Source organism: Martes martes (assembly GCF_963455335.1).
Source record: "Martes martes genome assembly, chromosome: 2".
Taxonomy (NCBI): Eukaryota; Metazoa; Chordata; class Mammalia; order Carnivora; family Mustelidae; genus Martes; species Martes martes.
The window spans coordinates 178835294-178862328 of NC_137889.1; the positions used below are offsets into that span (position 1 = coordinate 178835294).

Consider the following 27035-nt stretch of genomic DNA (forward strand, 5'->3'; position numbering starts at 1 on the left):
GCCGAGGTCCAGACCCCAAGCACTGGGTCCCAGCCTCCGACCTCGGGAGCGTGGCTCGTGAGGAGGTCCACCCCTCCCATTGGCTAAGGCTGCCCGGGGGGCGGAGTGAACGCGCGCCAGTCCCGGACCCTACAGCTCCGCCCCATCGCGGGTCCTTGCGGAGGAGGAGTAGCCTGGGTGGAGGAGGAGGGAGAACCTGCTGGGAGAAGCCCCGACTGGGGGCCATGGCGGGACAGGTGAGGCTGCCGCCTGAAGAGCCCTGCCAGAAAGGTGAGTGTCTGTCCCCAGTCGAGGGACCTGGCACCTGGGTGGTGATGAGACCGGGTGGGCGGTCCCGGGTGCTTGGTTTACTCATTCAGGCTTTCGGCCAGTCCGTAGATATTTATTGGTGCGTGCAATATGCCAGGCTCTGGGAAAGCCGGAGCCGGACAAGATAGACGGACGGGGCTCCCACTCTGGTGCAGGAGGCAGTCCCATGTGAGTTACGGCGTGCTGGGGACAATCGGGGTGCTGGGGGGGAAGAGTCCTGAGTCTCGTCTGAGAAAGGCGCTTCCTCGGACTCAGACTCGCTCCCGGAGTCCGCGGTCGAGGTCACCCGGTGGGCAGAGAGCGTGCCTCGGGACGGGGCGGGAGTCTGTCTTGCGCCCTGCGTGGGCTCCTCGAGGGTCAGACACTGCGGGAAGTCAGGCGCCCTGGGCCTCGCGGGGAGGGCGCTGGACCCGCCTGGGCCGTCCACGCCTCTCCTCTGTCTTCGAGGTGAAAACTTTCCCAACCCTGCTGGCCTCGCGTCTGACTCGCGGTGCAGTCACTTCTTGGCTACTTAAGGCGAGAGCCCAACAGAAGAGGAGGCGGGGAACTGGGCGCAGGCACTGGTAGGTTTGTCACTGTCTGCCAGGCTGTGGTTTCGGTCCCCAAGCGAATCCCGAAGAATCGCTGGGCCAGGCCGCTTGCCCTTTGCCAGGTGTTTGATCGCTGGCTGGCTTTCTAAAGTCACAGTGCAGAAGGCGCGTGTGAGCCAGGATAGAAGTAGGGACGGGAATACTGGGAGCGTGCCCCTGACGGGAAGGGTGTGTCTCAACTGAAATGACAGTTTTCAACGTGTGAAGGCGAAGGCTGATTTCTAATTTACCTGGTAAGGACAAGAAGAGGGACGAGTGAGGGGCGTGGCAAGAATGCCTTTCCAAATTCGCTAACAACTTGGGGTTTCCTCTCCTCTTGTCTCCTCCAAATTATTTTTTGATGCCGAGAGTTTACATTTTAAAAAGGGAGGCCTGGGGGAGTTGGAGGGAGTGTCAGTGAACTAGTCGAAACTATGCCAGCAAGAGAGAGAAGGGACCCAAAGAGAAAATGCCTGAAAAACTCACAAATTACTCCAAAGATGAAGTTTTGGAAGTTGTTACTAGAGTAGCTGGATCTGAAATTATTTCCTAGATAGATTGCATGATCTTTGTCTAAATAATTCCTAAGCCAATAAGTCAGACTGTTAATAGAATATCCACCCTTATTTACCCAAGGATCTGTAAGTAAGGAGGGTTTGTGAATTACACTTGCTTGTTTGAACTTAGATGTTTTTCCTGCTTTACTCATGCATACTCATGCAACAAGATGTATTCAAGCTCAGTGCTTAATTCCTGTGATTAATTATAATTAATTGTGTGGGAAAGACTTGAGAGAAATCAGAATCCTTATCAATAGTGGGAAGAGATTAGGCTTTGGCATCTGTCTTCTCAACTATAACTGAACCTCCTTGAGTCTTCATCATAAACCAGGAATAATTTGTACAGTTTATAGTTGTCAGATTACATATGAAGCACACGGCTCAGAGCTTGACATAGAGTAACAGCTCAATTTTCATTCATACATTCATTCAAATAACAAGAGTCCATGTGCCGGGCACTGACATGGGTGCTGCTATAGATGAATTTGCAAGGCAGTCTGGTCCCAGACTCTAGTAAGCCTCCCATGTAGCTTACTGTGTAGAAGGCAGATAATATGCAACAAACAAATGAATAAAAAAGGACATTACAAGAGTGGTAAGTGTCATGGATAATGTATTGAGAAAGCTGAGGATGTTTAGATTGGGTACTCAGGGAAGGTCCCTTAGAGAAAGTTCTGTTTGAGCTGAGATCCAGATGACAAGAAGTTCATCATGAGATCTAAGGATAGAGCATTCCAATTGGACTTCCATAAAGGAAAAGTTAACCTCATACTTCGTTTTTTACTCTTAAAACCATAGATGCTTCAAAAGACTTCTAATTCTAAATTTTCTTGTTTCTTTTTTCTAATATTTTATTTATTTATTTGAGAGAGAGAGAGAAAGTGCGAGCGCCCCTGAGCAGGGGGAGGGGCAAAGGGAGAGGGAGAAGCAGACTCCCCACTGAGCCGGAAGGCTGATGCAGGGCTCTATCCCAGGACCTTGTGATCATGACCTGAGCCAAAGGCAGATGCTTAACCAACTGAGCCACCCAGGCGCCCCTAATTCAAAATTTTCTAAAAAAAAAAAAAAAAAAAATTAACACACATGGAGGGTGTTTTTCATTTAGGTGTTTGATACTATGTGACATATTCCACAGATCTCAATTTGAGTCCCACAGCCAATAGAGGCTTATTAATTTGCAAATATGACACCATGAAAATACAGTGTAAGAGATACACCCAACTGCATGAAGACTCTGTCCCGAGGACTATGTGGGGTTGTGAGTGGAACAAAGGACAGAAAGACTAGGCTGTAAAGAGGACAAACGATATATCCCAGTGGATCTGCTTGAGAATTCTGACCTGATTTGGCAGCTGGGAGAATAAGCTGGAGATGGAGAGGGATCCAGTGGTTTTCAAAGCTTTCTTTGACCATGTGAACTATTTTTCCAGGGAGCAGCCTGCTAGCAGAGCGGATAATGACATAGATGGGTTTGGGGGCTGATTCAGCCTGGCATGATGTTGAGAGGAAGAAATTAAGGAAAGGTATTCTTTGAGAACTGGTTGTATCTCTCTTGTACTGATTAGGGTATGTCCTATATTCGTGTATATAATCTTAAATTTTCAAAATGGGCTCTCATAAAATTGTATCAGTATATCTTCATACATAATTAAATCCTGTGTTTTATTGGGTAGTCATTATCTCCTTTTTGCTGATATAGAAACCAAGGCCCAAAGAATTGTGTAATTGAACATTGAATAATGTTTCCTTATTAGTGATCAAACCAGGCACAAAATTATCTGGGCCTTTGTTTTTCTGTAGGTGCCCATATCCCTTTGCTGGCTTTCTTGGAGGCAGTACTATTCATTTTAATGATTCTGAGATTTTTACTCTTAGAAACACCTATGTCTGAAACATTTCTCAGAATTCCACCAAGTGAACACACTTTCATTATCAGGAAAAACTTCATTTTTTTGTGTAATATATAGCTGCTTTTCTACTGCACTAAAAAAAAATTTCCTCCAGATTTTTGCAGGTTGTTTTTCCATCTGTCAATAGATGTCCTAAATGCTGAAATTCAAAAGTACTCAAAGCTAGTTAAAATTCTCCACTAAAGGTTATTCAGAAAACAATACGCTGGAGTGCCTGGGTGGCTTAGTCAGTTAAGCATCTGCCTTTGGCTCAGGTCATGGTCCCAGGGTCCTGGGATCAAGCCCTGCTTTGGGCTCCCTGCTGCGCAGGGAGCCTGCTTCTCTCCCTCCCATTCCCTTTCTTGTGTTCCCTCTCTTTGTGATTCTCTCTGTCAAATAAATAAATAAAAAATCTTGAAAAAAAGAAAACAATATGTAAAAAATAGTTTAGTCTAATATTTAATACATAATTGCTTTTATTTTTTAAGTTTTTATTTTAATTTCAGTTAGTTAACATACAATGTAATACCAGTTTCAGGTATACAATATAGTGATTCAACACTTCCATATATCATCCAGTGCTCCTTAATCCCCATCCCCTATGTCACCCATGCCATGTCCCCCTCTGGTAACCATCAGTGTGTTCTCTATAGTTAAGAGTCTGTTTCTTTCTTTCTTTCTTTTTTTTTTAAGATTTTTAAAATTTATTTGAGAGAGTGAGAGAGCATGAGCAGGGAAGGGGAGGAGAGGGAGAAACAGACTCCCCACCGAGCAAGAAGCCCCACACAGGGGTCTCCATCCCAGGACCCTGAGATCATGACCTGAACTGAAGGCACATGCTTAACCTATTGAGCCGCCCAGGCGCCCCAAGAGTCTTGTTTCTTGATTTATCACTCTTTCTCTTTTTTTTTCCTCTCTTGCTTGTTTGTTTTGTTTCCTGAATTCTACATATGAGTAAAATCATATGGTATTTGTCTTTCTGTAACTGACTGACTTTGCTTAGCATTATACTCTTCTAGAGCCATCCATGTCACTGCAAATGGCAAGATTTCATTCTCTCTTACCGCTGAATAATAGCCCATTGTATGTATATATGCCACATCTTCCTTATCCATTCATCAGTTGATGGGTACTTGGGTTGCTTCCATAATTAGGCTATTGTAAATAATGCTGCTATAAAGGTAGGGGTGTTTTTATATTCTGGTTTATAAGGTAGTTCTATTTTTAATATTTTGAGGAACCTCCATACCATATTCCACAGTGGCTGCACCAGTTTGCATTCCCACTAGCAATGCAAGAGGGTTCCCCTTTCTCCACATCCTTGCCAGCAACTGTTGTTAATTTTACCCATTCTGACATTTACCCATTCTGTGTCATCTCCTTGTAGTTTTGATTTGCTTTTCCTTGATGGTAAGGGATAATGAACGTCTTTTCATGTGTGGGTTGATGATCTGTATGTCTTCTTTGAAGAAATGTCTGTTCATGTCTTCTTCCTGTTTTTTAATTGGATTATTTGTTTTGGGGGTGTTGAGTTTTATAAGCTCTTATCTATTTTATCTTTAACAATTTAGTAACTTTAGTGACGTACAGGTTGTAAAGTGTGAAAAGAGCAGCAGTTTATGTAGGAAATCCAAGAGTCCTTGGCTTCTAAACATGCTGATAGTGGTTAGATCTTGCTTAATTTTTTTTTTAAGATTTATTTATTTGTTAGAGAGAGAGAGAAAGAGAGAGGGTGCACAAAGAGAGAGAGGGAGAGTGGGGGGAGGGGCAAAGGGAGAGGGAGAGAGAGAATCCTCAAGCATATTCCCTGTGAGTGTGAAACCTGATGCAGGGCTTGATACCAGGACCCTGAGTTCCTGGCCTGAGTCAAAATCAAGAGTTGGTTGCTTAACTGACTGAGCCACACAGGCACCCCTTAATTTTTTTTTTTAATTGGTAATGTCTTCTCGCTTTTACTTTGGTTAAGTGAAATAATAATCTTCTTACCCAGCCTTAATGGAGTTTATATGTAAATCTATTACTATGATTTGATTTCCATACTTGCTCACAATCATTTCTCATTCTTATTCTGTGCCAAATTTTCTCTAAATTATTTCTCATCCCTATTCTGCTCCCCTTGTTTCTGTTTGATAGTTCTCTCACTAAAATTGTCAGCTCCGTGAGAACAAAGACCTGTTCAACTGTCCTGTTGGTCACTGTCTCACCCATACTTAGAAGAGGGCCTGGTACTCAGGAAATGCCCAGTAAGAATTTGCAAAGTCTTGAATAAATGAATACCTAATGCAGTGCCTTGCATGATAGGTTTTCAACAACTAGTTTGTTGAGCACACAAAAGAAATAGATATATGGATGTACAATGTTGTTATATAGTCATAACGAAGCTGTGAGAAGAGGTTAGTTTCATCAGCAACATTAAATAATGATGATACAGTGATATGATGAAAAGAGACTCAGAAGTTCCTTTGTTTTTCTTTAAAGATTTCATTTATTCATTTATTTGAGACAGAGAGAGAGAGTGAGAGAGCAAGGGGAGTGGCAGAGGGAGAGGGAGAAGCGGGCTCCCTGCTCAGTCGAGTCGCTGGGGCTCGTTCCCAGGACCCTGTAATCATGACCTGAGCCGAAGGTAGACTCTTAACCATCTGAGCCACCCAAGAGCTTCTGAGAAGACCCTTTAGAGTGCAAGGGCAGAGAAGACCTTTCTAAGGAAGAGACATTTTAAAGATTTATTTATTTATAATAAATATTATAAATATTTATTTATTTATATGGTGGGGTGGGGTGGGTAGTGTGCATGAGAGGGGGGAGGGGCAGAGAGAGAGGGAGAGAGAGAGAATCTCAAGCAGACTCCACACTCAGCACGGAACAGATGAGGGGCTCAGTCTCATGATCCTGAGATCATGACCTGAGCCTAAATCAACAGTCAGATGCTTAACTAACTGAGCCACCCAGGCTCCCCAGGAAGTGACATTTTAAAGTGAGACTCAATGAAGAGGAGTTAGCTCTGCCTGCAACTACCGAGGCTAATTAGCAAGTAACAAAGCTTTGAGGTGACCAGGGATTTAGCCTATGAAAGAGGATGAAAGAGAAAAAGAAAGAAAGAGAGAGAGAGAGAGAGAGAAAGGAAGGAAGGAAGAAAGACAGAAAGAAAGAAAGAAAGAAAGAAAACCAAAAACAAAACTATTGTAGAGAATATGGTTAGAGAGATAACTGGAGGCAGGATTCTGTAGGCTCTTGTAGACTGTGGTGGAGATTTTAAATTTTTCGTCAATGAGAAAGGAAGCCGTTGTAGAATTTTAGAGGGAGAAATGACAAGATTGGACCTACTACTCTAAAGATTCATTTCCCCTGATCTTACCCCCTGCTCTATCTCGACCTCATCTCAGGCCATCTCCCTTCCAACACCCCAGTCAGCCTCAAGCACATTCCTGCCGCAGGGATTTTGCATTTACACGTAACAGAGAGGTTTGTCCACTTAATTAAAGAAAAAATTCTTTTTTGATGCTTTTCCTGCTTTCCAAGGCACTCAGCATATTATGTAGTTATTCATTTACTTGTTTATTTTGTTGCCCCTCACTAGAATAGACATGAGGGCAGGAATTCTACTTTATTTACCATTGCATCCCCAACTTCTACAAAATGCCAGCCAGACAGTAGATACTTTTGTGGAATCAGTGAGTGAAACAACTCACTAGTTTTATTTCAGGGAATGAGTGAGAGAGAGAGAGACGCAATATGATGTCAGAGGTGAACAAGCTTCAGAACATGGAAAACTTAAAGACTTCAGGATTAGGAGTTGAGGTTTTATTGTCATTGCAGTGAACTGTCATAGGGAGAGGAGAGGGAAGTTAAGCAGGGGAGTGACAATCTAATTCACACTGGCTGATATTTAGAGAGTACATTGCAGGGGACATAAAGAAATTCATTCATTTTTTTTCCTATGGTAATAAGAATCGGCATGTGTATCAGTCAGCTATTGCTATGTAATACACAGCCCAAAACTCAGTGGCTGAAAACAATAATATATTCTTGCCTCTGCGTCTGAAGGTCAGCTGATGGTTGATTGATTTAGCCTGGGTTCACCTGGGTGTCTCTGCCTCTGGCTTCCTGGCCACCTGGGTTTGTCTCCTTCATGTGGGAAGAGCTTGGATCTGCTCCCTGTGTGTGTTTTCGTTCTGGGGCTCAGGCTGAAGAGGCCACAGCTGCTTAGGGAAACTCTATTCCTGACCAATACAGAGGTGCGAGAGAGTAAACCTAATTTAAGTGCCTAAGTGCATTTGAAGACTGTCCTCATATTCCCTCTGCTGCTCTCCCACTGGCCACCAGCTCACCTGCAGCCTGACATCAGGAGAAAAATATTCTGCCCACATCAGGAGGGGTAAGAGACTAACTATTTGCTGAATAATAAGCCAAACTAACATGTAACATAGATGGTGAGATAATGATTTCCTCAAACTGGAAATATCTGATAGTGATTTAAAATTCAGTTTTATGTAATTATTGCCTCCTTAGGAAATAGCTTTTCTATTGTATGTAATTAACCGAATAATTTAAAGTATTATTCTCTATCTATAGGCAAATTGTACTTGAAAAATTATTCAAAGCATTTCAGCTTTGTATAAACATTAATAATAACTTTTAGCTGGATTTACTTGTGCTTTACGTTTTTACTTTCCTTTTTTTTTTAAGAGTTTTATTTATTTGACAGACAGAGATCACAAGTAGGCAGAGAGGCAGGCAGAGAGAGGAGGAAGCAGGCTCCCTGCTGAGCAGAGAGCCCAATGCTGGGCTCGATCCCAGGCCCCTGATACCATGACCTGAGCTGAAGGCAGAGGCTTTAACCCACTGAGCCACCCAGGCGCCCCACGTTTTTACTTTTCTGAAATAAAATGAATACTGGCCTGGGAATAGGGTTGCTCCTTGGCTGTAATTCGGACAATTACATGGCTTTGGCCAGAAACTTAATATCTTGGCATCAGTTTCTTTAAAACGTCTTTCAATTACAAGTGCCCAGGAGCTTAAAGGTGGTGTAGCAGCAACATTTATGAGCCACTGGGATTGTAAGTAAACTACTCTGGTAACAAAGATCGTTTATGATCAAGTCACAAAATTACAGAAGGCATCTTCAGAATCACTGAGTAAAATTCCCCTATTTTAGAGATGAGGAAACTGAAACCAAGAGTAAATATTGAACTTGTCCATGACTAGAGATAGAAACAGAGCACAAAGTGCGGAAAGGCACACAATCCATAGAAAATTTAAATTTACTTTGAAATCTTTAGTTTGTGCATGGATAAGTGAACTTTGACACTTGTACGTGAAAGATGCATATTAAGTTCAACTATACAGAACTGCTATTTTTATGGAGTCAAAATTGTCAAATATCATGAATTAGTTACATTTCAACATAATTAAGAACTTTAGCAGTACTATTTGCGAGAGTAAAAACATTGTACATGACTCAAATGTCCACCAACTGTACAACAGAAAAATTAATTGTGAGGTAAACCTACAGTGGAATTCTACAGGACAGTGAGCAAAAACAAATCCTACAACCACAGGCAGGCGTCAACACTAATAAATCTCAAAAACAAGCAAGTCCCCAAAGAATACATACTGTATGATTTACATTTTATAAGATGCAGAAGCAAAACTAAACAATTTATTATTTAAAGATACAGTCATATAAGGGAAATCATTTTTTTTTTTTTTTTCAAAAAAGTGATCTTACACAGGAAGTCAGGATAGTTGTCTCTTCAGAAAGGCAATGTTTATTCCTTAAATTAGGTGGTTGACACATTGGTGTGTATTGAATTTTTCTTTATAACTGATGCATATTTTCTAAATGTTAATTACACAATGTTTAGAAAAAATAATAATACCAAAGAAGTAATACATGCTCCCTGCTGGCGGGAGTATAAATTGGGACCGTCACTTTGGAGGGCTATTATAGTGTCTATTAAAATAAAACATAATGAATGTAATAGATTTTCTCTATGTTGAGCAAAGTTTAAACTCCCTGGGTAATTACTTTGCTTACTAGAATCTCAAGAAGCCAACTGAGACAGCTCTAGATTCCTCTGAAATACTCCAGACTCCCTACCCACACATTCTACTTCACCTCTCTGTCTCCTGCCTCACCACTCCACCCTCCCCAACCCCCCCAACCCCCCCAACCCCCCTCCAGTCCCCCCCCCCCCCGCCCAACCCACCCTTCACTCCCCCACTCCTCTTTCATTCACATCTGCTGTAGGCCCTCTCCTCAACAGGCACCCAACATAAAACAGTTTAAGGTCTAAGGTCAGAAGCTAGACAGGAGTTTTATTATTTTTCCTGCCATAAAATTTAGAGCATTAAAAGCTACTGCTCACAATGAGAACTTACAAAATGCGACAAAGATTATTTGCTTTTGCTTACAACCCTCTGCTCCCACACCCCCTAACATGCTGGAAACATTTTGCTATGTCAACAGCTTAGAAGGAATATTGTTTCACTGGAATGAGACCTGCCTACTCTGTTTTCAGAGATGAAGTTTTGGAATGGTTATGTTAATTACATAGTAAGTAACACTAATGCAGCCTTGGAATTCACTGGAAAGTCCAGTCAGATATTTTTTCAGGAATTAGTGTAATGGAAATTCTTACTATGAAAATCACCTTCCATTCTTGGAGTTTTAAATGAGATGAACAATGACTGGAACAAGATTGCTAAGGGTTGGCTTGTTTGAAAATGAGCAATTCTGGGCACCTGGGTAGCTCAGTGGGATCGAGCCCCGCATCGGGTTCTCTGCTTGGTGGGGAGCCTGCTTCCCCCTCTCTCTCTGCCTGCCTCTCTGCCTACTTGTGATCTCTCTGTCAAATAAATAAACTCTTTTAAAATGATTTTTAAAAAGAAGAAAAAAAGAAAATCTTTTAAAAAGAAAAAAAAAAAAAGAAAATGAGCAATTCTTAAAACAACCTGCCCGAAAATTCCTCAATGTTACAAAATATCCCTGAAGTCGCATAATTCTCCTTGGAATATTTAGAAGTTTTGACTTAGAATTTATTCTGTTTCTTTAAAACAAAGTTGATTCATTTTCAACTTATGGAAATATGTGAAATAATAATCATGAAAAGTTTCAATGCAATTATTTTACGTTTTCAGGGACCTGAACTTTATCAAAAAACTTTGGTTTTTTGTTTTGTTTTTGGTGGTTTTGGGGTTTTATTTTGGTTTTTTTGTGTGTGTGTTTGTTGTTGTTGTTTGTTTGTTTGCTTGTTTCTTAACTTTGTAAGAGGGAAATTTAGATAACCACAAAATGTTATGCCAGGGAGGCATAGATCCAGTTACCAGAGTTTTGTTCCAAAGACATCATTTGGTCAAACTGTCCTTTGTTGTTCATAGGACTTCTTAAGATTTTTGAGATGTAAAACTAATTTTTTCACTGAATTCTAAAATTGTAGCTGATTCATTTTTCTTTGCCCTTTTTGTTTAGAATAAATGAGAATGGGAAAATACGCTTTTTTAAAGAAAAAAATGAAATAGAAAAAAATGAAACTAATGTAACATTGTATGTTAACTGTACTTGAATTAAAATGAAATAATGGGGCACCTGGGTGGCACAGTCAGTTGAGCAGCCAACAATTGGTTTTGGCTCAGGTCATGATCTCAGGGTGGTGAGATTGAGCCCTGCATTGGTTTCCACCCTCAGCACAGAGTCTGCTTGAGATTCTTTCTCCCTCTTCCTCTGCCCCTCCTGTTCTCTTTCTATCTGTAAAATAAATAAATAAATCTTTAAAAAAAATACAATAAATAAAATAAAAGGAAACGAACTATTGAGACTTCATCAAGATAAAAAGCTTTTGCACAGCAAAGGAAACAGTTGATAAAACCAAAAGATAACCTACAAGAATGGGAACCGGTGTTTGCAAATGTCTTATCAGATGATATAGGACTAGTACCCAAGGTCTATAAAGACTTTATCGAACGCAACACCCAAAAACCAAATAATCCAATCAAGAAATGGGCGGAAGACATGAACAGAAATTTCTCCAAAGGAGACATACAAATGGCTAACATACCCATGAAAAAAATGCCCCACATCATTTGGCAGCAGGGAAATACAAATCAAAACCACAACGTGATACCACCGCACACCCATCAGAATGGTTAAAATTAACAAGTCAGGAAACAACAGATGTTGGAGAAGATGTGGAGAAAGCGGAACTCTCCTACACTGTTGGTGGGAATGCAAGCTGGTGCAGCCACTCTGGAAAACAGTATGGAGGTTCCTCAAAAAGTTGAAAATAGAGCTACCCTATGACCCAGCAATTGCACACTGGGTATTTATCCAAAGGATATAAGTATAAACCCAAATGTTTATAGTAGCAATGTCCACAATAGCTAAACTATCAGAAGACCCCAAATGCCGGTCAACAGATGAATGGATAAAGAAATGGATAAAGAAATTCACAACGGAATTTCACTGAGCCATCAAAAAAAATGGAAATCTCACCATTTGCAACAACATGGTTAGAACTAGAGTATATTATGCTAAGTGAAATAAGTCAAACAGAGAAAGACAATTGTATGATTTGACTCATATGTGGCAGTTAAGAAACAAAACAAAGGATCATAGGAGAAGGGAGGGAAAAATAAAGTCAGACAAAATCAGAGAGGGAGACAAACCATAAAGGGACTCTTTATTCTAGGGAACAAACTGAGGGTTACTGGAGGGGAGGTGGATGGGGGGATGGGGTAACTGGGTGATGGACATTAAGGAGGTCACGTGATGTAATGAGCACTGGGTGTTATATGCAACTGATGAATCACTGAACTCTACCTCTGAAACTAATAATACATTATATTTTAGTTAAATGAATTTCAATAAAATAAAATTTTTAAAAAATAAAAGGAAAAGAAAAGTTGAGACAAGGGTCAGAAAATCTTGTCACGGTATCACCTTGCTGGCAGCTAGCTTTTCAAGTGGAGCACAGATTTAAAAGTTCCTTATATCGACTACAGTGGGTTCATTTTGTGTTGTAGTGTTTAGCTTGAAAATTCTAAGACCTTTAAAATAATGGGTCTGGTTCAGTAGATGTACATGTTTGTTTGAGTCCTTTTCTAAGAAAAGCATACTGGTGTTTAATTCATTTTTCTTTTTTTTTTACTAGATTTTATTTAGGAGAAGGTAGATGAGTAGACCTGAAAAATCATTCTTTGCAGGGAAAGTGGTACACAAAACTAAACCCACTTTTAAACAATTTTCGGAAATGCCCCATCACCCCACCAAGCGGGTTAGCTTAATTGCCTGTAAGATGCGGGCAGATGGATTGCTGTGCCTGTCCCCACATTCAGGCATCACCAACACTGCTTTCCAGGAGCCATGCTAATCAGGTGGAGGAGGGAGGTGGTCTAGAGGGCATGATGAATGGTGAGCGCCCACCACGTGCCAACGGCTACTGCTTCTCTTGCTACTCTCCCAGGTACTGTTTTGCTGCAACAAAGGGCCAGCAAGCATTGCTGGATTCTCCAGTTTGTAAGAGGAAGTCATGTGTGGCCCTCCCACTGGGAACGTGCTCCCACAGTAGTTAAAAAAAAAAACCACTCTCAGGACCGTCCACTTGGGTTTCTCTTCCTTGGAGAAAAGCAGTAAATATTAATGTAGCTCCCTTCTGTGTTTGTTGACATTTCCTTCTGTCCTTTCTTCCAGGCTATGTGCTGTCTCTGCTCTGCCCAAACTCCTCCCAGGCCTGGTGTGAGATCACAAACGTGTCGCAGCCGCTGGCTTTTCCTGTCCTCTACAGGGACCTGAATGCCAGCATAAGCACCTTGAGCAGTTCTGCAAAAGCCGAAAACAAATACAGTCTGTATGTGGGCCTGGTGCTGGCGGTCAGTTCCAGTCTTTTTATCGGCTCCAGCTTCATACTGAAAAAGAAGGGCCTCTTGCAACTGGCCAAGAAGGGCGTTACCAGAGCTGGTGAGAATCGGAGGCAACTAGCCCGTTCAAGTTCCTGCAGCAGCTGCAGAAACAATCCTGTTCTAAAACCCTAGTGCTACAGTAGTGATATTTTACTGTCTCTGTCTTAGCCCCTGTCTCTGTTCTTAGCAAATCTCCCCCTGCAGTTTCCAGGGCTGAACCAGGTGTGTCCCCTTGAGGGTGAAACTGAAGGTCTTGTTCCCAGAGGTTGAGTCCTTCTATCAGAGCTTTGTGTGCAATTTCAGTGTTCAAGGTCAGATGTAGATGTAGCTTCCCTGCTTAAGACATGTCAGTGGCTTTTCTTTGCACTCAGAATAAAACCGAATACCCTTCCCCATTCTCTGACCCCCTGCGTAAAGTGGTCCTTGCTACCTCTTCAGCTGTATCTTCTGCCACTCCCCCTGTCACCTACTTTCGTCTGCTTCCTGGAACAGACCAAGTTCTTTGTCCCCTCAGCGCCTTTTCCCTTCCCCTGGAACGCTCTTCTCCCCGGCCTTCCTTCGGGCTGACTCTTCCTTCAGACTTCAGCTTAAGGATCATCACCTTGGGTGCCTGGGTGGCTCAGTGGGTTAAGCCGCTGCCTTCGGCTCAGGTCATGATCTCAGGGTCCTGGGATCGAGTCCCGCATCGGGCTCTCTGCTCAGCAGGGAGCCTGCTTCCCTCTCTGTCTACTTGTGATCTCTCTCTGTCAAATAAATAAATAAAATCTTTAAAAAAAAGAAAAAAAAAGGATCATCACCTTGGCTGCCCTTCCTCTCTGGGGAGGTGTCCCCAACCCCCACCTCCATTACTGTCTGTCATGGCACAAAGGGTTTCCTTCATTGTACCTGAAACAATCTGTCATTGTAGGTTTCTTGCTTATTGACTCATTTATTGGTAGCAGACCCACAAGAGTAGGAACCTTCTCTAGGATAGTGTTTGGGACCCAATAAATATTTGTTAAATCAATAAATGGATAGCCATAGAATTAAGTTGCTATTTATAGGGATGCTTCACATGCTGAGTAACAGCTAAACTACCCTTCATTAACCATAAATTTCCTTTTTTTTCTCTTTTTTTGCCATTTTATTGATATGTAGTGGATATACAAACACTTCACATATTTAGTATGTACAATTTGATGAGTTTGGACATACGAATGTGATACCACCACTATAACTATAAATATATATATAACTATAAATATATAGTTATAAGTATACAAATATATAAATATATATATAACTATAAATATATATAAACATATATATTACCTCCCAAAGTTTCTTTATGTCCCTTTTCCTTCTTTTGTTCTTTTTTTTTTTTGGCCAGCAGAATATGTAACACGAGGTCTACCCTTCTGGGTTTTGTTTTTGTTTTTTTTGCTCTTTCAGACATTTCTTTTTATTTACAGCTTGTGTTCAAGGCAAATCAATTCTATAATATGAGAAGTTACTTATGAGTCAAAGCATAAATACACAAACACAATATACCATCCAAAATAGATGCATAGCATTCAGGTGTGAAACAAAACAGAATGTTCATTCACACACTGCAACTTGACATCTGTTGGATATGGTTGTTTCGGTGCAGGTTCCTAAAGATGGGGGGAAAAATGACTTTGGTTATCAAGACTACTACGGCCATATTAGATATTGGAACACCTAAACATTCATGCAAACAAGTCCTTCCAGTGTCCATTTTTAAAAAGCTTTGTGTGCATTGAGGCAGAAAACATCTAAGATTAGTTAAGAGATGATTTCTCAAAATGTGGCTTAAGAAGTATGGGCACAGGGGCACCTGGGGACTCAGTTGGTTAAGCTTTCCACTCAGGTCATGATCTTGGAGTCCTGGGTTGGAGCCCCTTGTTGGGGCGTCCTGCTCATCGGGAAGCCTGCTTCTCCCTCTGCCTTTCCCCCTGCTTGTGCTCTCTCTCTCTCGTCAAAAAATAGAATCTTTTAAAAAGTAATAAAATAAATAAAAGTGGCATTTCAATCCTCTGCGTCGGGAAAGGATGGATTATTCAATCAAAAGTGTTAAGACAATTGGCAAAAATTTGGAAAAAATCTAAGAGTTCTACCTCATACCATTCAGGAATTTAGAATGAAATGATTTTTCTCAAGAAACCTAAAAGGTCTTTCTAAGAATGCAGATAAAGGAAGAATCTATTCTGTATAAAGGAAGAGACTATCTGGATTGATTTAAAAAAAAGAAGAGGAAAGAAAGATAGAAAAATGAAAGAAAGAAAAGAAGAGAAAGGAAAGAAAGAATCCTGCACAGAAACACCCTAACTAAAACTGAAAAGCAAATAACATAGGGGGTCAGGGGTGGAAGGAGTGTTTCCAAAATATAGGACAGACGAAGGATATTAAGATCCACAATATATAAAGAATGACCATAGTTGATAAGAAAAAGATTAGTAGCTTAAGATAAAATAGGCAGGTACATAAACAAGAAACTCACAAAATAAGAAATGCAAGTGTCCAATAAACATATATAAGTAAATGTTATATCACTAGTACCAAAAGAGATACCAGCATATAACAAGGAGCGCCTGGGCTGTTGTCTACTATCTATCTTATCTTTCTATCTTTCTCTTTTTTTTTTTTTTTGGTTGGTGGGGGAGGGGAGGGCAGGAACAGAGAGGTAGAGAGAGAGAGAATCTGAAGCAGGTGTCATGCCCAGCACAGAGCTGATCATGACTCCAAGATCATGACCCTAGCGGAAATCAAGAATCAGATGCTTGGATGCTTAACCAGCCAAGCCACATGGGTGCCCCTGTTGCCTACCATCTTAACAAGGTTTTGTATTTTCTTTAAAAGGCCCTACATTGGTAAGGGACTTAGGAAAATAAACAGCCCTCCCAAATATTGCTGGAGGCAATATCAATGGGTACAAACTTTCCTAAGAGCAATTCGGTAAAGCTTAAAAATGTCAATGGCTTAAAACCTAATAATCCCACTTCTGGAAATTTATCTTAAGTGAACAAGGATGCCACCTACAGTTACATACCAGGATATTTATTTTATATAATGGGAATAAAAGTAGAAACTCAGTGTGTGTGTGTGTGCATAGCTGCACACAGGTTAAGTAAAAATGATATGGCAGATTTGGAAATAATATTCAACCATTAATTACGGACATGAGAAAGTATTTATGATATATTAATTTTAAAAGGCATTATGAAATTATATTGTAATATTCCATGTTAATCATGTGCACATTGTAAGAAGAAAATCCTGAATAAACTACTTGGCAAGGTAATCTTCACAGCTAATACACCCTGTTTAATTATAACAAAATCAGAGAGGTCAAATACATAGGATTAAGTGTATTAAAATTGGTGAAAAAATTCCATTTTCTATAGCAAACGTAACAGTGACTTTAGGTCACGGATTATAGTAAAGAAAAGAATACCCTTAGAATACCTCAGGAAAGCTTTTTAACCTTTCCAGTAGACTAAAAACTCAATTTCATGATGTCAAGGTAGAGAATAAGGAGAGTCCAGCTGGCTAATGTTTGTTATCCTCTGACTGACTCTCCAAAATCTCAAAAGCTCTTCTATCAACCACCTTCTTCCCTCTTAAGGTCCTCATTAGGTACTGTTAGAATTTACAGCTTATGGTTTTCTGTCTTCAATTTTAACTGTAGCTGAAACAAAGAATTTAGGGTTTAGAATATTCTGGGTCCACATCTCTGGCGGGCATCCATACAGTAAACCTAATGATTAAACAAAATTTTCTTGCCAATCAAAAAACTACAGAAATCCAAACTGACGTAATCAAAAGCGGTCCGAGATCTTTAAAAAATGACCAAGTAAATAAGCTGAAGACTAGCTCTCCAGAGTTGGCCTCAAGGCGGGGTCTCAGTGGTGTGTCTCTCGATGGGTGGGGGCCCCCAAATGTGGCGCAACAATAGGGTGGAAGCCACCGGTGTGGGAGATGAAAAAATTCACCTGAGGCAGAACAAAGGAGACAGAAATTGGTTGAATACACCTCAAGGAAGGGAGTGGTGGGCAGAACCGCAGTGGAGAAGCTGTCTGAGATGAGGTAGTGGGTGGGGGCTGTTTTTATAGGGGGAAGATAAGGAGATATGGGAATGTATGGAATTCTCCCCTTTTTGGTTAACTGTGCTTAGTCGTAAGTAGCCCAATAGTCGGGTAGGGCCCGTGGGTATCTTGAGGTGGGTCTCCCACGGGGCCTTTTCTGCATTCCATTGCTCAAGGCTGTTTGCCTGGGCTTGACCCTTGAGTCTTGCCTTTTCCAACCATATCCCATTACCTCTCCTCATAGTCAGCCCTTCAAACCTTCCTCCAGTTAAGAACTTAATTTTTTTTTTTTTTAAGAACTTAATTTTAATTTTTATTATGTTCCTAGGGCAAGGTGGACATTCTTACCTCAAGGAATGGCTCTGGTGGGCAGGATTACTGTCAAGTAAGTCCTTTACTGCTCAGAAGAGTGTTTACTTGTAAAATGATCAATAAATTACACAGAATTGTTCAACATTGATTACTTTATCTTCCTGGTAAGGATGGCATTCAACTCTAGAAATTTTCGTGTGGGTATCATTTATTGTCTTATATATAAAATAAGTCCTATATTTTTAGAATTAATTATTCCTCTTCTCTCTCTGTACCTCCATGTTCTCAATACTGTCCTGGAATGCAAGGGGGGAGGGAGTTAACATTCGAAATATTATATTTTAATCACAAACTTCTCCTTAGGTTATATTTTATTCCCTGGAGCAACTGAGGAAAATGCCTTCTTCCCACATTTCCCTGCTCCTAATTCGAACCTGTGACTGTCCTAGCTGCATGTTTTCTGAGGAATGGATTTATTTTACTGGTCAGGACCAAAATGTGGGTAGACTTAAGGCCCCTCTGGCTGCTTAGCACTGAACGAATGGAGAGAAGATGAAGCTTGTGGCACTGCCCTTCTCCCAGACTTGCCCTGAGGACACCGAGACTGTTGGATGGAAAGCACTTTATAGATGATCATATGATGTGCAGAGAAGGCAGTGTTATCTCTCACGGGCACTTCTGCAGATTTCTATCTCCTCCCCTAACTCCTCCAAAGATTCTTAAATCCCAAACCTAAAACTACCAAAGGTGGGACCTCATAAACCGTCATTTCCCACCGCCTGCCAACCACCTCCCTCTGTAGCAAGAAGCCTTCAGACTTCCATTTATTTTCCCATACCACGTGACACACGTCAGACTTGTGCGATCCTCTTCTGCCAAAGAATTTGGAAAGAACTTTCTCTAATATTAGAATCTCCAAAGATGATAAATAAGAATTATTTAAATTTAAACGTGTATAGATAGCCCTTTCAGTTGTTAAGGTGTTTTCTGATTCCTTACTTCATTGGAATAAAAACTGACAGGGACTGAACTGAGAAGATTCCAGATAGATATTTTGGATGATTTTTTTCTCCTTTTCTCTCTCTCCTTTTTGTGTCTCCCACCCTCTACCTGCACAATAGGATGAAGATATAAGGAGAAGGTTATGTGGCTACATTTACAGTTTTATTCTCATCAGGTACAAAGTTCATGCTAGTATTGAAGAGAGAAAAGCAGAAGTCTACAACATTAGAGATTTTTATCTAGTGACAACCATACAGCACTTCAATCACGAAATTAGTATTTTCCTGGAAAGCTGTCTATAGAGATAAAAATATAAATATTATCAAGTATTCAAGAAAGCTTCATATTTGAAGAAAACTGCCATGGCTCTTCTTAGAAGGGCAGTCTCCCAGTTGCTCTATTCTGGAAGTTTCTATCTGTGTTACAATATTTCCCTAAACCTGAGTACTCCTGAAGATTTGGCTGGGGGAGAGGGGAAGGCTGGGAGCATAGCAACCAGAGGGGAAATGGAAAAGTATTCTGGTGTCTTTTATCTGTTCCAGAAGCTCTCTCTACAACGTAAGTGTTTTCTTGGCGTAGTTTGCCCTCATGAAATACTACATTCTGTGGGCAACTGTTCAGTTGTAACCCATAAGAATAATTTGGCCCCCAGACAAGAGTCCTGTCCTTAGAGGGAGTTTTCCTCACTCTAGAGGTCATCTCACAGAAGTGTAGAGTTCCTCAAGATAAGAGAAAGATGGCAGGAGCCCATCCCTGTGATTTTAAAGCCCTTCGGATCTCCTCGATTTTCTAAGATACTGTCAAGGTGCTTTTGGACCATCCACAATTCAGAGATGCCTAGCTCCTTGGGCCTGTGGTAGGCATTTCTGGCTATCTCCTGCCAGCTCAGTAGACCTCCACAGTGTTCTAATTTGCCACAGGGTTTTTTTTTTTGTTAATGTGCTTAACAGTAAATATTCTTGAGCACCTAGCCTAATTCTTTGCTTAGGCCAAAACTACCTCTAATTAGATTTTATCAGAGTGACCAACTATGTTTTTGTTAGTGACATAACTAAAATCTCTGTTGGAAGTCATTTAAAGTGTGTATTCATCTGACCCCAGTTTTTGCATTGATTGAGTTCATATCCCCAGGTAATTACAGTTTATCTGCATCCCCTAAGACCAATCCTTCCCCACCCTCCATAGGAAAATGTCAAATTGTTCCTTTTAGCTAGATCTGTCAGTGTCTCTGGGATGGAAGTCTACCTACCACTTTGCATGCATTATTGCTTTTTCTCTTCTGGCGAGTAAGTCCGTCTCTCACATCACCCTTGTGGCTTGCTTTCCAGTGGGAGCCGGCGAAGTGGTGAATTTTGCAGCCTACGCTTTTGCACCTGCCACCTTGGTCACCCCTCTGGGTGCTCTGAGTGTTCTCATAAGGTACGTGAGAAATGAACTTGCCTTCTTTTTTTTTTTTTTTTTTTCAAGATTTTATTGATTTGTCAGAGAGAGAGAGAGAGAGCACAAGCATGGGGAGCAGCAGGCAGAGGGCAAGCTCCCTGCTGAACAGGGAACCCGATGTGAGACTTGATCCCAGGACCTCAGGATCATGACCTGAGCCAAAGGTAGACGCGTAACCAACTGAGCCACCCAAGTGTCCCTGAGCTTGGCTTCTGTAGAGGTGTCAGTACCGTGATGAATATAAACCACAAGAAATACATCGTTAAACATATCTTAAATTATCATACAACTCCAGTGAGAAGACGCAAGAAAGAGCAGTGGGCTTGGGGAATAAATTGTGTTGTTATTTAGAAAACCTACGAGGGTGGGCCTGGTTTCCTGCTAACATAAAGTAATCCTGTGTTACGTTTGTGGATTGCAGATTTTTTTTCTCTCTCTCTCACCTAAACACATTGCCACAGCCCGTTCAGTCCTTTGTGTTGTCATAGTGGTTAATGACCATGGTGATCCTAGAGTTTTAAAAGCATAGTGTTTGGGTTAAAGGTCAACTCTCATTTAAAGTCTTCCCTTGTTTGCCAGACAGTTATGTTTGGAGACCTTTTCGTTTCTTTTGGTAATGGAAACAGGAATAATTTTCGTGTTCCTAGAACGCAGATCTCATTTTTCTGAGCGGTCATTACTATGATCCCAAATGATCGTGTTCAATGGACGTAGGAACTTTTATAGCTAAGCAACTATATTATTTATTGTATTTTTCTGTTCCTTTTATCTCCATTCGGTATCCACCTCTGCTGGAAAACCTATGACTAGGCCAACCCACTTCTTTTCACGTTCTTTGTAGGACTGTTGTGAGAAGTAAGTGAGTCAGTACACATAGAACTCTAGAACACTGTCTACGCATGGGACCGTAACTCTTAGTAGTAGCAGTGTTTTGGCTGAGGCTGCCGTCCTCACGTCCTCACCGACTCTAAGAAGGTTCCAGGTGCTGGACCACAGTCTCAGGTGCTTCTTGGTACAGATCATACTGGTACTCCCTCGTGGGAGTGCCAGGGCATCAAAGGAAGGAGGCCGGACTGCAGAAGCCCCAGCAGACGTATTTTGTGGAGCAGCAGGATGGCATAGTCTGGTGGTACCAACAGAACTTCCTGAGGCCATGGCAACCAAAGTAGTGGGGACTGTTGAGTAAGTGAAATTATCAGGGTGGTAGCAGCTGGTAAGGAAATACTTCAGTATTTTGACAACCCATATGGTTGTGCTTGTGTGTCCTCGCTACATATCAGCCCTGAGCAGGGGATTCTTCTTTAGACATGGATCTTTCTTTTTTTTTTTTTTTAAAGATTTTATTTATTTATTTGACATATAGAGATCACAAGCAGGCAGAGAGAGAGGAGGAAGCAGGCTCCCTGCTGAGCAGAGAGCCCGATGCGGGGCTCCATCCCAGGACCCTGGGATCATGACCCGAGCCGAAGGCAGAGGCTTTAACCCACTGAGCCACCCAGGCGCCCCTAGACGTGGATCTTTCTTGAAGCTTCCACGAGCACACATAATCTCGATGAATCGTGCCAGTAAGATGTAAAAGATCTTCCATTGTGTTTGGCTTTGTGGGAGAAGATGGGAAAACAAAATTAATTGGGTGGGACTTACCTCTCTTGGGAAGATGACACGGTTCAGAATGTCTGTTAAAACCCTTTTGATACAAAAGCAAGCAGATCTGATTGACCATTTCTGAGTCTTAAAACTAATCGGGTGTTTCGGTGTCCTGTAGTGTATTCAGCTCAGTTGATTGGCAACTGGGATAGAGGGGTGGGTACCACAGTGGGACTTGTGAGCTGCTACGGAATCCAATGTCAACTGAATGAGAGTGACTTTTTTTTTTCTTCTCCCAACAGTGCAATCTTGTCTTCCTACTTTTTAAATGAGCACTTGAACATCCATGGGAAAATAGGCTGCATATTAAGTATATTGGGGTCAACCGTGATGGTTATCCATGCTCCACAAGAAGAGGAAGTCACTTCTTTGCGTGAAATGGAAATGAAATTGAGAGACCCAGGTCTGTGATTCAACCAAAAGAAACACTCAGATTCTGTTCCACTTTCTGTCCTCATCAAATGAATTTGTAATAATACTGTAAAAGGCTCCCTTCAAGCTTCCTTGTGGGTTGGGCGATACAGTGAGATTTGACTGTATTACAAGTCTTTGGTAAAGGTGACACAATGTACTGGTCCAGGCTTGCTCTCTACACAGTGAAAGGAGATGGGAATAGGAGACGCAAAAGGCATATACCCCAACCCCAACTTTGGCCACTTTCCCCCTCTGAAAATAAAAAGTTTGTCAGACGATACCTGTCATACCTCATAGTGTTATCTGTGCAATTCAAATGATATGTTTGTGAAGGTCCATTGTAAAATCTCGAGAGCCATGCAGTAAAATGTTGTTTTGTTTCTGTTATTTTAAGTTAATCTCACTTCTCTTTCGGAAACACCCACCCTCCTAAACTCATGGCTAACATGATTTTGCAAAAGATAGAATCCTACTAGCATTTTCTGGAGTCTAATTTTTTTCTCTTCCAAACAGGATTCATTTCCTTTGCTGTGATCATAACTGTGATCTCATTGGTGCTGATTTTGATCGTGGCTCCCAAGAAGGGACAGACCAATATATTGGTCTACATTTCAATCTGTTCACTGATTGGAGCGTTTTCAGTTTCTTCTGTCAAGGGCCTGGGGATCGCCATTAAGGAACTATTGGAATGGAAGCCGGTTTACAAGCATCCCCTGGTCTTCGTTTTGCTGGCTGTACTTGTGCTCTCAGTGGCGACACAGATTAACTATCTCAACAAGGCCCTGGACACCTTTAATACATCTCTTGTGACGCCCATTTATTATGTATTCTTCACATCCATGGTAGTAACTTGCTCCGCCATCTTATTCCAAGAATGGTACGGCATGAAAGCTAGAGATATCATTGGGACGCTGAGTGGGTTCTTTACCATCATCAATGGCATCTTCCTTCTAAACGCATTTAAGCACACTGACATCACCTGGAGTGACCTGACATCCACTACTAAGAAAGAAGTCCTCTCTCTGAATGGTAGAGAAGACAAGTATGTCCTACTAGAGAACACAGAATGTTCAACCCCAGGATTCAATGATGACATTACCTTGTTTAGCAGGACTGATGATCAAAGTCTCTAGCAACCCTGAACTTTAACCAATATCAGACACCTGAAGAGGATAGGAAATGCCTGATTTTTTTTTGAAGAACTATTAGGAAAGCTGGCATTTTTAAAGTTTTAACTAATAATCAAGATGTGAGACCAAAAAAAAAAAAAAAAAGCCTTCCTTTTTGGCCACCAAACTTGAAAATCAAGATATCAAGATTTGGATCCTCCCCCAGAAGACTTCTACTGTTTTTCATTTCTACAAACTTGAAATATTCTCTAAGCACAAAAGAAGTTAGGGTTGCATGAGTCTCCAAGTAATCTCTCTGGTCACAATATATTTGTCTCTGCCAAGTGGCTCTTCATTTCTTTGGCTGCTATTCTTAGTAACTCATAGATAAACTTAACTATGTGCTGATTAGCAGAATATCAGTCATCATTCTCTGATGAGTCATAGTTTCAAATTATTAAACCTGAGAAGTGAGATTACTGATGCTTCCCCCACCCCACTTCTGTAACTTCCTTCTTTCTAAACTAGATGCTAAGGAGTGGAGTGTTAAAGAAAAAATAGGCCTGCCTTGGAAATTTGCTCCTTGGTGGGCTAGAATACACACAAGACACACAGCCCATGAAGAGCTTATCAATTGTAATTTATTGCCATATCAGAAAAATTTATTACCAATTCAACAGGGGAGAATGGAGAAGGGAGAGAAATACCTAAATGAAACATGGTGCTTTTTCTTTTTCACAAAAACAAGTGCAAATGATTACAGTCAAGGCTTCTTTTAACTCAAAACTGAAAAATGTAAGACAAAATTGAGTTTCTGAAGAATTCCAAGTGATTTCAGCTTTGGAGTTCCTTATATTCACTTTGTCCCTTTTTCTGTTATCCCAAAGGTCATTTTTCTCATTGACAGACTTTTATAAAAGTAACTGGTACATTACTTTAGGATTATATGCTACACCTCAATTTTTCTCAAATGTCTAATCTGCAGAGGGTAAGTTTTCCACAGACTGTTTGGAAACAATTAGAAAAATCTCTTTGAAAACTTGAATGAGTTATCTTAATTGTTCTCTGAAATTTGACACTTTCACCCTTATTAAGGAAATTATAGTCACTAACCTTTTTAAAAACATACATATCCTACCACTATAAGTGGTAGATTTTTCTTTTTCTGTTGAATTTCATCCTGACTATATTTTCCGTACATTTTGTTGAGAAGTGTTTTGGGAGAATAGGAAGGGGAGTGAAATTCCCAGAAAACAAAATATTGAGACCTTGGGGACTAGTACAGGAAAATACCTTTTGGATATTAAGACTTCTATGCAATTTTCCTATCTCCAAGTATACAGTAGGAATAACATTTTTGGTGGGCTTTCATGTCTATGGACAAATATCTTATACTCACTGATTTCATGGGAAAATTACTTATTTCCAGACTAAACTTATTTCTGTCAAAGCAAAAATCCTAACCAAAGGGTTACAAGATTAACACAAAGACAAAAACAAAAACAAAAAATGAAAAACAAAAACCTTCAGGTTGATTCAGTTTTTCTGTTCCACATTAGTTGTTATTTTATGTGTTTGTTTGTAATCCAGCTCAAGTCCGTCCTGGGTAATAATAGTAAATACCCTTATTGAGAATTTTATTCCACTGATTTTAGCATTTCCCAGTTCAGTTGAGCTCTCATTGATGTTCCCAGGGATGTCCTGAGGTGACCTTGAAGTTGGAAAGGACTGTCAATGTCTCTTCAGCACAGGTCAATGTTGAGTGCACCTCAGTGGGTTCTTATTTTTGAAAATTAATAATCCATGGGAGATACATGGGTTAATACCTCAGGTCAAGTACGTGTTTACTCTGTTGATTGCTGTTTCACTTTCATTGTATATCAGATACATAAGCTATGAGCACAAGTTTGTAGGAGAAGTATTTTCTGAAAAGGTAGCGTTAAAAATGGTAGAAATTCTTTTAAAGATTTTTTTTTCCTATTGGAAAACTCTGCTGGTTTCTCCAGGACATGTTCTTAGTGGGGAAATTAAGGGCATCCAACCTGAGGTTGTGCTGGTTCTCCACTCTAGTGAAAGTCAACGTCACCTGTTACAAAGCTTTGCCCTTGGTATATTGCACCCAGGCTAAAGGCTCATGGAACACAAGAACTCGTGTGTATCCTGGATTGGAAAATGAACTAGTGTTGACATACATGCCCAGGAGAAAGGCTGAGAAAGATTTAACAAGTTGAAACATGTTGGGGAAACAATGAAATATTTTTAAAACTCTAAAAATCCCTGGTGGGTATATCCATGGAAAAACCAAAATGTCATTGTAAATCTAAAACCAACAATAATTTTTCCCAAACAGGAAGATGTTGTCTAAGAAGGAATAAAATGCTGGATCCCTGTGTTCAGACTGACTATGTTAGTTTTACCTGGTAGTTTCATGTATGTATATATTATAACATATATTTTTATTTCACTAGGTTTCTTAAGATTTATTAGGTGAATATCATGGGTCATTAGGGATGACAAGGCTGTCTTCACGCAGCCAGATTGAAGGTTTTCTCAAATTCTGTGAATATTACAGTTTCGTCTTACTTTTGACATAGTTTTATTCTTAGGTCAATGGTTAAGAACTTTGTTTTTCATTCAGATTGCATACAATGTTCATAAAACTCTTTAGATTCAGCAGATGAAATTAACGCCTTTAAGACTACAAAATGAAATACACAGAAAACACCCCACCTCAGGCCTGATGTAGGAGGCATTTAACAGAATTTAAATGACATTTAAATTTTCTTACAGTCTTATTACTAGACAGGACCATTAGTTGCCAATTTTCATACATTCTTTGTCTTTTCTTGAGTTGTGTCACATTAGCTTGTTTTAAATAATCCAAGTGGAAATGAATTATAATTATCTCAACTCCAAAATGAATCCAACAAAAATATTTTTTTCTTAAAGCCCATAAATCTGAAGTAAGTGCAATCTTCACATTCTAACAAAACTTTATGGAAAAGTAATTTGTATGAATATCTATGAAATGTTCTAAATATTTTGAATAAACTCTATAGTCATGAAATTTTCTATTTTTCAAATGTTTATATGTACTGTTCGTTTTAGAAAGTTTACGAATTTTAATGTTTCTGTATATTTTTCATTTGCAATAAAATGTGGTTTAATAATGTTTGTTGGAGTTCACTTTTTAGTTTATTGAAATTAAGTATATGTAATGCCAAAAATATCCCCATGTAGATTTGAGACTTTTTTTTTTTTTAAGTTTTGAGGTTAAAAAAAGAAACTGCACTTGGGTTAATTTTGCTCTATCATTTTCCTTGAAATTGAAATCTGTTTTTTAGAAGAAGTTTCTCCACAAAACCATTTCCTGTGTAACTGATTTGACACGTGAACCAAAGGTAGGAGAAAAGCGCCTTATCTTTAAATGATTGTATTGAACAAAACAGGTGTTTAAAGCAGTCAGTATAATGAAATCTCTCAGTTCAGGAATTTAAAATGAGAAAATATTATAAAAATACCTGGTAGCATTGCATTATATCAAATTCACATTTACAGACTCAGCAAATTGAAGAAGCAAAGGAAGAGGGAGAAAACATAAAAATATTTGGTAGCATTGCATTACATTAAACTTTATGTTTACAAACCCTCAGCGAATTTCCTTCTAGCCCCTCTGGAACTACATCTTCATTTCATGGGGTGCCTGGCTGGCTCAGTCCATACAGCCCATGACCCTTGATCTTTGAGTCATGAGTTTGAGCCCCAGCTTGGGGGTAGTGTTCATTTAAAAAAAACAAAAACA

At 40.2% G+C, this 27035-nt stretch overlaps 1 protein-coding gene across 1 annotated transcript; it reads left to right on the plus strand.

Moving 5' to 3' along the window:
* NIPAL1 (NIPA like domain containing 1) lies at window positions 1–26392 on the plus strand. Its single transcript, XM_080797305.1, has 6 exons — window positions 1–270; window positions 13016–13282; window positions 17638–17694; window positions 19952–20042; window positions 21953–22113; window positions 22638–26392. Exons 1-6 carry the CDS (start codon window positions 225–227, stop codon window positions 23255–23257), a joined length of 1242 nt encoding a protein of 413 aa, XP_080653431.1. The 5' UTR covers window positions 1–224; the 3' UTR covers window positions 23258–26392.
* The last annotated feature ends 643 nt before the right edge of the window (window positions 26393–27035 follow it).